The sequence below is a fragment of the Euprymna scolopes genome, chromosome 30, assembly GCF_053919585.1.
Source record: "Euprymna scolopes isolate OS-2025 chromosome 30, ASM5391958v1, whole genome shotgun sequence".
In the NCBI taxonomy this organism is placed as follows: Eukaryota; Metazoa; Mollusca; class Cephalopoda; order Sepiida; family Sepiolidae; genus Euprymna; species Euprymna scolopes.
In genome coordinates, this window is record NC_136511.1 from 76,433,309 (window position 1) to 76,445,808 (window position 12,500).

At 35.4% G+C, this 12,500-nt stretch overlaps 1 protein-coding gene and 1 pseudogene across 1 annotated transcript in view; both read left to right on the forward strand.

Annotated features, from left to right (window-relative positions):
* The window catches only part of LOC145254844 (A disintegrin and metalloproteinase with thrombospondin motifs 18-like), a 675,825-nt gene that overhangs the window by 454,771 nt on the left and 208,554 nt on the right, over nucleotides 1–12,500 (forward strand). The window contains exon 6 of the mRNA XM_080113681.1: nucleotides 10,043–10,126. Within this exon, the coding sequence (XP_079969807.1) occupies nucleotides 10,043–10,126 (84 nt within the window). The remainder of the gene's footprint in view (nucleotides 1–10,042; nucleotides 10,127–12,500) is intronic.
* LOC145255047 (U2 spliceosomal RNA) lies at nucleotides 11,726–11,863 on the forward strand (annotated as a pseudogene).

Genomic DNA, 12,500 nt, shown 5'->3' on the forward strand with positions numbered 1-12,500 from the left:
ATAAAATTAATATACGAAAGTATAAATTTATGCGTAAACTTTAAGTATTTACTTCAAAAGTACTCAATACGTATGTAGAGCTAGTTAGTAAGTTATAAAATGTATATGGCGGAATATTCAGTGTAGCTTAATCGCCATATATATGTGTGTGTGTGTCTGTACATATATATATATATATATATATAAATATATATATATATATATTGTGTGTGTGTGTGTGTGTGTGTGTGTGTGGCATTTTATATGTATGTATATCTCCACGTGTACCTGTGTGCGTGGGAATTCGTTCCTTATTGACTTCGATTTTTTTTTTTTTTAATTTTAAAATTTTACAAAAATGTACTTTATGTGTTTAGGAATGTCATAAGATGGGGTTTGTATCGGAATGCCTCCGATAAGTGTGAACCATTGTTCCAACTCCCCAGGTCACTAAGGGCGAATAAAATCTTATCAGGTTAATAACTTTAATATTCCTCGCGTGTATGAATTGATAAATTAAAAAAAATTGAATCGAGTTATGTTTTAGCAAGGTTTAACTAAAATGACAGCGTTTATGTTTAACCTTTCAACTTTCTCGTGTGTGCCGCTATGACTTTGCATTGATCGTCACTTGCTAAAGGACACCTTTATTGTTTCGTCAGTCTTTTTCGTTTTGTGCTGGCCACCTTGCCCACCGATCAGCTATCGTTGACCTCTCAACCGTGCATCAAATAACAATTCTGTCGGAAGTGAACCGACCTTCTTTTATATAAAGCTTACAATATAAATAATAGGCTTGATTTTCTTTGCTTTTTTTTTTTACAAAACTGCTTCCCTACTACACACTAGTATTACATATTCTAGTTTTGTCTTTTATACGTTTTAGGTTTATACACACACATCTATATGTGTGCGCGTGTGTGGGTGTAAAATGTGTACGAGTGTGCATATGTGTGTATATATGTGTTTGTGTGTGTGTGTTTGTGTGAGTCAAATATTATAAGGGTACATATATATATATATATATATATATATATATATATATATATATATATATACTAGCTTGGGTACCCGGTGTTACCCGGGTCGACATAAAGTTCCGTTTTGAAAACACCTACTATACTAAGGATATTAATCATTTTTCATCGTGGGTAACATCGATATCGCCCCCCCCGTACACAACAATTTCAAAAATAAAAAACAGATAAAAACATGTAAATAAAATCGCCCTCAAAAATAAGTACGTGATCCCCTCTCCACCAGGTGAGATTCTAACAATGACATTTATTTATGGGCGACCGAAATGGCTAACCTTAAAAATATGCGAAGGGAATGCGGTATTATGTCGGAACACACTTACATATTTCCTTTACCCTATCTCCTCCCTCTTTGCCGTCGATGACCGTTCAACAGTCGACCGAACTAAAGATTCCTAAGGAAATAACCTTATCGCGGAGAAAGTTCTTCAACCGGCAATGAACAGCCGTAAAAAAAAATAATTAAATAAAATAAAAATATTAAGTTTTCTTGAAAAAAAAACTCATTTTTTTCCTGTACTTTCATCTAACAATTTACGCTTTTCGTAAACATATTTTTACGTATTTTCTTTAATATATATATATATATATATATATATATATATATATATATATATATATATATATATATATATATATTTCCTACTGTATAAACTCCAATAATTATTGTTGAGCTAGACATTATCCGGATAAGTCTCCTTTGTGGAATTGAACTTTCTCTTTTCCTTTTAAATTAAGCAATATATATATATATATATATATATATATATATATATATATATATATAAAATTTCTGTGCCCCCCCCCAAAAAAAACCTTGACTGAACAAAAAGTCTTTTTAAAAAACTTGTACTTACACCTAAGAATTTACGGTGAAAAAAGTAAAACTTTTATCTTTTCTTGAAGGAAAAAAACAAACTTTTTGTTGATAAATATTTTGGAAAAATCAAAACCAAATAAATAAAAAATATTTTCAGTCCTTTAAAGGTAGGTTTTTGTTATTTTTTATTATTTACATTTGCATTTTTTCCAGTTTGTTTGTTTTTAAAGCGTCTGTTAAAACGCACCGCTTAAACCGATGATTGCCGGTCTCGCCCAATCCATGCTTGACGGAAGTTCAATTATACATGACTATCGAATATTTGAAAATAAAGCAAAACATCTTTCTGTCTACACGAAATTATTTTTCCACGCTAGAAATTAATTTATTTGGGAAGAGTTTTTTTTTATCTTTCGAACTTCGGAGCATATATATAAAAAAAATAATTCAGGGAAATAACTACACGTTTCATGAAAAATCGATGTCGGAAGTAATAATTCCAAATAAATTAAATTAAATATATTGTCAATATAATTGTTATTTAGAGTTGATGAAATAACTATCTTAAATAGAACAATTAAAACAACACTCTCGCTAGAATCTTAAACTAACATACAGCTATTTAGTACAATTGATTTTCCTTAATATAATAAATAAATGAGGTGACATCTTAATCGTATATTTTTTTAAAGAATCATACTATATATGGAAATAAATAAAAGATTAAACTAACGGACCTTTTGTATATATTAATAAAATTGTGAACAAACAAACAAACAAACAGGCAGGAAAACGAATTTATATATATAAATTTATATATACAGTGTGCGTGTGTATAAATATATAAATTTATATATACAGTGTGCGTGTGTATAAAACGTGTATGCATATAGATACATGTGTGTATATATATATGTGTATATATATATATATGTATATTTGGCATTTATAGGTTTTTAAATTCCCTTAATTCTCGTGGCACTTGTTAGTGGTCCAGAGGTAACGGCTTAGGAAAGGAAGTCATAGGTGGCTTAGGGGCTAGGTTCGAAACTCCCGACCGTTAAGGATTTTTACTTCCTGCACTGATGATGTGTGTACTTTGGGACTTGATTCGTATCTCCCGGATAGCAGTAATTATCATCGCCTACCCTGAATAGAACAACAGTTCGAAACGCATTTGTATATAGATTTAAATTGTTAATATATATTTTAAAATATCATAGCAATAAGATTCCTTCAAGAAAAATGTTCAGCTATCTTTAAGGAATGAAGAATGGGCAGTTAATCCTAACCACAGCGCAATTCTCGGTCGTCAGTCATTGAATACGCTTTAACTGTTTATGTGACCGTTAAGAAAGAAAAAACAGAAGAAATGTATTTATCTTGTTTACTTGCAATTCAGAAATAGGTCTTAAATTGTTGAAGACATGTAGGTTCTTCGAAATATATCAACCTTTTAACAGAAATGATAAATATGTGTACACGAAATAAAACAATATTGTAAAACAGAACTATTTTTTTTAATAAAAATTAAAGCAATTATGTTATATACGTATCAAGAGAAAAAGTATTTTAGGATAAAAATATCATGGTAGTAATGTACATATCATTCAAACATTACCTGGTTTGAATATATGGTTAAGTGTTAGTTTTAATCATTTAGAACTGCTTTGAAGCTTAACCGCTCACTCATTTTGCGACCAAATTTCAAACAATTTTTACAGTTCATAGGTCACCTTCTCAGCTACATTAAAAAAAAAAATGTTTCAATTGTCGTTCAGTAAAACAAAATTTATAATAAAATTACTGGTGTTCAAAAGTTCTCAGGATTTGTAAGAAACGAAGAGGCAGTTTTTTTTTCTGATTGGTTGTTGGTTACCATACCAACTAAATCTGTTACGCTACCTCATATCAGCTGAGAACGGCCGAAATGATGACTTAACAGTATATAAAAAAGGAAAGTTCCCCTTATATATATAAGGCCCTCCTTGCAATATTTTCATTCGTTGTGCGCTCGTGTTGTTCGCCCTATCGCCACGATTGCGTCGATTTAGCTACAATGTCGCTAATAATTCACCGCTATCCCGATTTGTCATTCAGTTTTACTGTCGCTGTCGCTGGTAATTCACCGTCGCTCTGCTCAATCGTTAATCGACCTTTCGCCTTGGTTCGCTGGGCAAAACTTTCTGATGACTATTTATTTACTTAATTGCATCTTTTATTGGATTTTTCTTTTTAAGTCAATTTAAGAAGTTGGTAATAAGTTTTTTATGGATTGTTGACAAAACAGAGCTTGAAAAAATCATAGATTATATAGAAAAATGCGTGCATAAAAAGTAATATAGCTAAGATTAAACTTAGAAAAGTAAAAGGACTAGTTGTTAAAACTGGAAAACAAAAGATAAGATATTCTAGTAAAAAATATGATAAATTTATAAATTAATATACTGCAGCATTAACAATTGATTATATAATGATAAATTGATTTTTTTTAAATTTAATTCTGCAATATTATAAGTTATAAATTTATTATATTTTTTACTAGACGGATGTTCCATAAGCAATATCTCCTATTTTTTTTTATTCTGTCCGAATTGGTTAAAAGGAATCACAGATTACATTTTATGATGACTGAACTTATGCATTACTGACTTGAAAGTTTCACTTCTCTGTTGCAGATATTGGCGGTGTGAGACTCTAATGAAGCAACTCTCTCACAGGTGTACGTCATAAGCAGCGTTGCGCATTGTATTCCTCCATGCAGAAAAAAATTAAACCGGCGAACATTCTCAGGTGTCTGTTGAACGTTTATGAAACCGATACAGCTGATATCAGCACAGTTAAAAGATGGGTTTATCGATTTCAGAATGGCGACAGAGATGTGAGTAACTTGCACGACCTAGGCTACCTTCATCGCTGAGAAAAGTGCAACGAGAATGTTGGTGACTGTGCAGATAAATAAATTCTCGAACTCAAAAGGTCGCTCGTTTTAATTTAACTTCTGTCTGCGTAATTCTTCAACGTTTTAGGTTTTGAGTAAAAAATATGAGGCCTTACTTTTGGAAACCTTGTATCAGATAACAATCTGATAGCCTACACATTCGATATTTCACGTTGCTTCTTCCTGTATCGCATTGCTTCTTCAGCACCTGGCGTGCCGAAGAAGAAATGTGATACGGAAAAACAACCGAAGTATCACAATGACGCATCCATCGGTTGGTGTCAAAAAGTTCGAATTACGATGGAAAACATATTCTGAGTCGAATACATAGATTGACAACCCGGAAAAAGTGGCTGAATATAACATTTCTATTTTATTCTATCTTAATCTTTTTTTTTTCTTTTTTTACTCACGTTCACCCCAAACTGGTATATCGTCACTTGGACGTAAGGGGCTACTATTTTGGGACCATGCTTAGGGAACATGTTGGTTTATTTAAACTTCTGTGTATAGGTACAATTAATTATTTAAACTTCTGTGTATAGGTACAAAGTCTGAGGAAAAAAACTATTAGCTTTCTGGCATTTAGGAATATCAACAGTAAATAGGTGTGATTTTGTTGATAAGCGGGTTTTTGGGTTATGTACGTCGAGGGGGGGGCACAAATGCAATGAGATCATCAGAGCACATGCTCTTAAAATACTTGTAAAACAGGCACAGAGATGCAACATTGCGGCGATGGGACAGAGGTTGGAGCTTAGTTGATAAAGTGAGACCTATTAGATTGGCGACTCTTCTTTGGACCCTATCCAAGAGGGGCAGACTGGCGGTAGATGCACCGGCCCAGATGTGGTAACAATACTCCATGCATGGGCGAATGGTTGCTTTGTAGAGTCTCAGGTGTGAGTAGTTTTCTAGCATGATAGATGGAACCTACCTTCTTGGCAGCAGCCTTCGTAATGTCCTAAATGTATTTGTCTCAGTTCATATTGCCTGCGAATTTTGAATTTTTGAAGTTTGAAGGAACAATTCTCAGGTAGTGTGTGATTTCTTATGGATATCGGTGGTTGGGAAGGCTTCTTGTAATTGTTACAATATAATAGATTATTCCAATTTTTTTTTTTTTTTTTTGCCAGATTGCAAAGAAAATTTTGACAATTAAAATACATTGTTAATTTTTATTTTGGAATATTTGCGGGGGGGGGGCTGTTTAGAACTATTTGGTTTCGGTAAGAGTTGTGTTTTCTTTTGTTTATGTTCCGATTTTCATCAAGTATTTTTCCATTTTTTCTCTTCCCTGTCATTTAGTATTTTTGTTTCTGTCTTAATTATTTTTTTTTTTTTACTCACCCTACACAAGGCATATCGTCACTTGGATGTAAGGGGCTACTATTTAGGACCATGCTTAGAGGACATGCTGGTTTACATTACATAAGAAAGTTGTCTAGTAGAATTAAATTTTTTCCGAATAAATTTTCACGGACTTCTAAATATAACGCCCGGTGGAGAATACATACGCACATGACACCATCTAAAATCGACACACGGACATTTTCTCACTGACAACACAGATATGCTTATATACCCACATACATTCTTCCGGGTAAAGATATCAAACAGCCTCTGTCCCATCGACGAAATGTTGTATCCCTCTGCCTGTTCTACGAGTACTTTAACGGTGAATGCTCCGAGGAACTGCAAGCACTCGTACCCCCTCGACGTAAATACCTCTGACGAATCCGACAGGCAGCTAACTCCCACCCTTTCACAGTAAAGATCCCTAGATTTAAGAGAGCCTTCTACTCCAGTAGTTTCTTCCCCAGAACCGCTAGACTTTGGAATTCCCTTCCGGGTTACTGCTTCCCCAACTGTACTGACATGCAGAAGTTCAAGTGTAACGTGAACCGACATCTTGCTGCCCAACTCCCCACCTCCCTGTAGATTATGTCATTGATAGTAGCCTCCTACATCAACGTGGCAATGTGCCTTATTTGGGGTGAAAATGTAATTAAAAAATTAAAAAATATGTTCCACTGTACACCGCTTTTGAGTATACATGATAATTATTGGACAGTAGTCTTTCCATTCTAGAGACCTGATCTGTCCAATGTTGTTGATTAATCATAATGGCATTGACATTAAAAAAAATCTGCTTTGTAGGTACCTTTACATCAGTGGCAAAGTTCTTCCAAAGCATAATATAATTCGAACGTATGCGGTGTTGGTAGCAATGAGTAAAGGGTCGAGTGTGGCACTATGCGTTTTTAATAATATTGCACGGATAATAATTAACAAAAAGTAGGCCAGAAAATGTACTAGAGAGGAGGCACATTCTTTTATTGTTTAAATTACCTGTAGTGTTATAAAAGATGCTGGAAGTACTCCCCGTTGACATCTATGCATTTCTGGACATGTTTAACAACGTTTGCAGATATTGCCTGTAGATCTTTTCTGCTGATTCTCCTGATAGCGCTGGCAATGTTCGCCTTTAGTTTGTCTAGATTGTGAGGATTATTTGAATAAACTTTGTGGTTTAAAGCCCCCCCCTCCAAGATAAAAATCATATGAAAAGTCCGGGGAACTTAGTGGCCATAACCATTTGCTTATTTTTCTCTTTTCTTTAAACATGTCACAAAATTGTGTCAGTGATCTGTGAGACGTGCGCCATGTAGCGCCATCTTGTTGCAAAAAGAATTGCATTTTGTCTTGTGGTGTCAGTTGGGCATTAAGAGAAATATTAGATACGTTGGGATTCTTTTAAGTAGGCATTAAATGTGAAAAAGTGGGTCACCATATATATATATATATATATATATACATATAAATATATATACATATATATATATATATATATATATATATATATATAACTTGAGGTTCCCATTTTTAACAGGTAAGGTAACCAGTAAGATCTAACGTGGTTAATATGAGTGCTCAATACCGAAGTAGAACAAGTTACACTTTCAATTTGTCTTCATATAAGCAGTAATATATATATATATATATATATATATATATATATATATATATATATGCGCTTTCAATTTGTCTTTACATAAGCAGTAATGTGTTGCTACACAGTCATGAGGATGTTTCGGTCTTAAAAAAAGTAAAAGGAGAACTCTTCAGGCAACAACGCTTATATTCAAAAGTAGAATTTCGCTTTTAAATATAAGCGTTGCCTGAAAAGGTCTCTACTTTCTAAGTACTAGAAGACCGAAACATGCTCATGACTGTGTAGCAACACATTACTGCTTATGTAAAGACAAATTGAAAGTGCATATATATATATATATATATATATATATATATATATATATATATATATATATATACCAGACGTTGAAATGTCCATTTAAGATGTAAACATACTTTTGTTTATCTCCAATATTTTTTCATGGAAATCGCTCCAGAGAAGGAATGAAACCACTTGTTGTAAGGGACTAAAAATACCAATTTAAATTACAGAATACTAGCCGTTACGTGAGATTAGTTTACGTGGCATTTTTCCAGGGATAGGGGGTTCTACCCTCATTAAAGGCGATTCGTATATTCAACCAAAATAAGACAAAATGCCACAGACACGTAAGGTGCTATATGTGAATTTTCCATCAATTTTGCCATCATAAGCAGCGAAATATCTGTTCACATTACACTTAAATTTATGCATTTTCGTGCAGTCGTGGGATCAGGATACAGGGAGGAATTCCAAAGTCTAGAAGTTCGAGGGAAGAAACTTTCAAAATAGAAGGCTCTCCGTCGTCGGGTAACCTCTACAGTGAAACCCGACGGAACACTCCAAGTAGGAATCTGTGCAGCGATATGCCTGTTCACATTAGATTTAAATTTTTGTATATTAGTGCACCCTGGAAAGCAGGATACAGAGGGGAATTCTAAAGTTTTACAGTTCGAGGAGGAAAAACTATTAGAGTACATAGGGAACACTGCATTGAAAGCGTATGATATTGTTGCTTGTCAGGTTAGTCAAAAAGTATTCACGTAGAGGATGCACCAGTGCTACGAGTTCGTCGGAGCACATTCTATTAAAATACTTGTAGAACAAGCACAAAGATGCAAAATTGCGACATTGATGGGACAGGGCTTGGAGCTTTGTGCGGCAACAATATCGAGAGATACTACTTTTTTTTATTTTTTTCAAGGTGGTCACCACTTATCAAGGGCCGGAAGCCACTCAGGGATAAAGGTTATTGTAAGTACAGTACGTTAGTGTGGATATTTAAAGTGTCTACTTAAGGGGGCAGTTCATCAGGAATTTGTTTACGTTGGACTTGAAGACATCCAGGTTGTAGTCAGGAGGGAAGCAGGCAGACGGAACAGAGTTCCACAGGCGTGCAGCTAAGAATCATTGAAAGATAAGAAGTTATTTATTGCTTGTCTCCTGTGAAATGATGACGGATCCGATCCAGGCTATTTTATAACCTTCCCGATTACCTCTTCGAGGGAACTAGATTACCTGAATTAAACAACCGATCTTGTGTCACGCCCATGTTTCTTTGTAGAAAAGCGAGTAAACAACATTTTTGGCTTTTACTTACTGTGAGTGCCAGTTCTTCTGTTATCAAAACGATCAGAACAAACACTTGTTTGACAATGTTTTCTACATAGCTAGTGGGAACATACAGTTTCCTAAATAGATCCTATAGAATTTGCACTCATATCCGATTTGATAATCTCTAATGCTATATATTAAGAAGCCAAATGCAGTTCCTATCTATGTCTCATAATGCACTAGAAGGGTTTCCCGGCGTTTCCCAGGGCAAAAGTATAACATATTTCTGTTAAAAGTTTTATCTGACTTTCTTCCTTTCTCGGTTTTCGCTCTCCCTTTTCTTCTTCGTGTAGCCTATTCCTCCGTCTAGATACATACAGTCACGTATAAAATACTCGTTTTTATAGATTCATCTGGGAATGAGCCGGCATGAGGAAATTAATTCCTAGAATAAAAAAAAACAGTTCTTTCCCTTTAGTTAGTACATAATCTGCTTGGATAGCCGCCCCCTCACCTGAGGAAATATGTGGCAGTTTAGTGTCAAAGAATGAATAGTTTTTTTTTTCCTGAATTTTAGATATTATTCATCCAAACAAACGCCGATCAGTAAAATACTAACTTTGTGGGTCTTTGTTTAGTAGTTGTTTATACAAAAAACACACATACACAAAGAAAACTGCACTTCATATAATAGATTGCATACTTGTACGCGAGCTATTTAATACAATGTTTTTTTTCTTGTTGTTCAATTTCAGGTCTCGCAGTTGTTTCTGGACGAAAGCATTGGCTATAAAATACACATAGTACTAGTTGGACTTATCTTACTTGAAGGAGACGAGGTAAGTTCTCGAGGAGTTTAAATATTGCATGCTAAACAGGAACATAAAGAATGGGATCTTATAAATTTTTACCGGTTTCTTTAGTTATTATTCATGCGTCTCACAGTTATTACGGCTGCGTAGAGAAATTCAACGGGCTAAGTTTCGATTATATAGCGTTGAATTCACAAAACAAATAGTTAAGCTTAAGTAGTAATTTGTAACTATGATCTTTTATTTGAGGGTGGATTGTAGAGTATTATTAGTCGCGTGCAAGCGACTCTATAAGTCACTCCGTCGGTCTGTCGGTCTGTCGGTCGGTCTGTCATTACACTTTTGTGCTTGACTTTTTGGTTAAGATCAAATGTCTGTTGTTAATAGATGCTGTTCTTAGCTTTTTAGGCTTTTCTTGGCCTTTTGGCCAAGATAAAAGTGTAGTATCTGTTCCGGTAGATACTGCAAGCAAAGACCATATGTGGGGGCAACCCCACATATAAGACCTTGGTCAATGTAGGGGCAACCCTTCATACCAATTGTCATTATCCAGCTCCCCTACTCCCCGGGGAGTTGGTCCCCATTTCCCCTTCACTCCTCACTTTAAAAATCGGCCTTGTGCCTAATTTGCTCAGTGGGGGAGCAAATAAATACCATCTGTTCCGGTAGATACTGCAAGCAAAGACCCTATGTGGGGGCGACCCTACAGATAAGACCTTGGTCAATGTAGGGGCAACCCTTCATACCAATTGTCACTATCCAGCTCCCCTACTCCCCGGGGAGTTGGTCCCCATTTCCCCTTCACTCCTCACATTAAAAATCGGCCTTGTGCCTAATTTGCTCAGTGGGGGAGCAAATAAATACCTCAAAGTGTAGTACCTGTCGGGCAGATACTGCAAGCAAAGACAATATGTGGGGGCGACCCCACATATAAGACCTTGGTCAATGTAGGGGCAGCCCTTCATACCAATTGTCACTATCCAGCTCCCTACTCCCCGGGGAGTTGGGCCACATTCCCCCTTCACTCCTCACATTAAAAATCGGCCTTGTGCTTAATTTGCTCGGTGGAGGAGCAAATAAATACCAACCCTTCATACCAATTGTCACTATCCAGCTCCCCTACTCCTCAGGGAGTTGGTGCCCATTTCCCTTTCACTCCTCACATTAAAAATCGGCATTGTGCCAAATTTTCTCGGTGGGGGAGGAAATAAATACAGCTTCTCTGTGCCTTTTGGCCAAGATCAAAGTGTAGTATCTGTTCCGGCAGATACTGCAAGCAAAGACCATTTGTGGGGGCAGTCCCACATATAAGATCTTGGTCAATGTAGGGGCAACCCTTCATACCAATTGTCACTATCCAGCTCCCCTACTCTCCGGGGACTATGTCCCCATTTCCCCTTCACTCCCCACATTAAAAATCGACATTGTGCCTAATTTGCTCGGTGGGGGAGCAAATAAATACCAACCCCACATATAAGACTTTGGTCAATGTAGGGGCAACCCTTCATACCAATTATCACTATCCAGCTCCCCTACTCCCCGGGGAGTTGGTCCCCATTTCCCCTTCACTCTTCACATTAAAAATCGGCCTTCTGCCTAATTTGCTCGGTTGGGGAGCAAATAAATACCCTTTTCTTTGCCTTTTGGCCAAGATCAATGTGTAATATCTGTTCTTACTACATGCTGTACTTATGTTTGTAACTTTGTGATATAAAGTGGGGAATCACTTTTCTGTATTAATTTAATGTAAAATGATCACCCACTTTACAACCAGTCAGTCTCAAAGCCATTCAAGTCATTCTCCAGATATTTCAAGTTGTTTTTGAAGGATTCCGGTTATTTTTTAAACATTCAAATCATTCTTAAGGTCATTCAATTCATCCTTAAGTTCATTAAAGTCATTCTAAGTCATTTACTTTTTATTTATTTAAGTCATTTAAGCCAATTTTTCGGTCATTTTAATTTATCTTTAAGAATTTCATTTCATCTTACATTTACGCATTCATTTATTACACGAGAGCATGCGACTAATTGCTATCGGACTTGTATTTATTATTATACACTGTGATCCTTAATTTAGATCATATATAAACACACATACACGCAGATATATATAGATATATTATTATTATTATTATTATTATTATTATTATTATTATTATTATTATTATTAAGCGATGCCCTTTGTGTAAACAAATCGAGCTTAGATATTTTGGACGATGGGAAAACATCGTTAATTCACTACTCGCGCTGCAGCTGCCGATTAGCGTAATGGTTAGAAGCCTTGACTGTCGTACAGGCGGTTGGGTTTCGATATTGGTTTGAGGTAGTTGCCTGTCTAGCCGAACTGATGAGCTGTGACGTAGCGGAACAGTACTGTATGCGGATGGCTATATATATA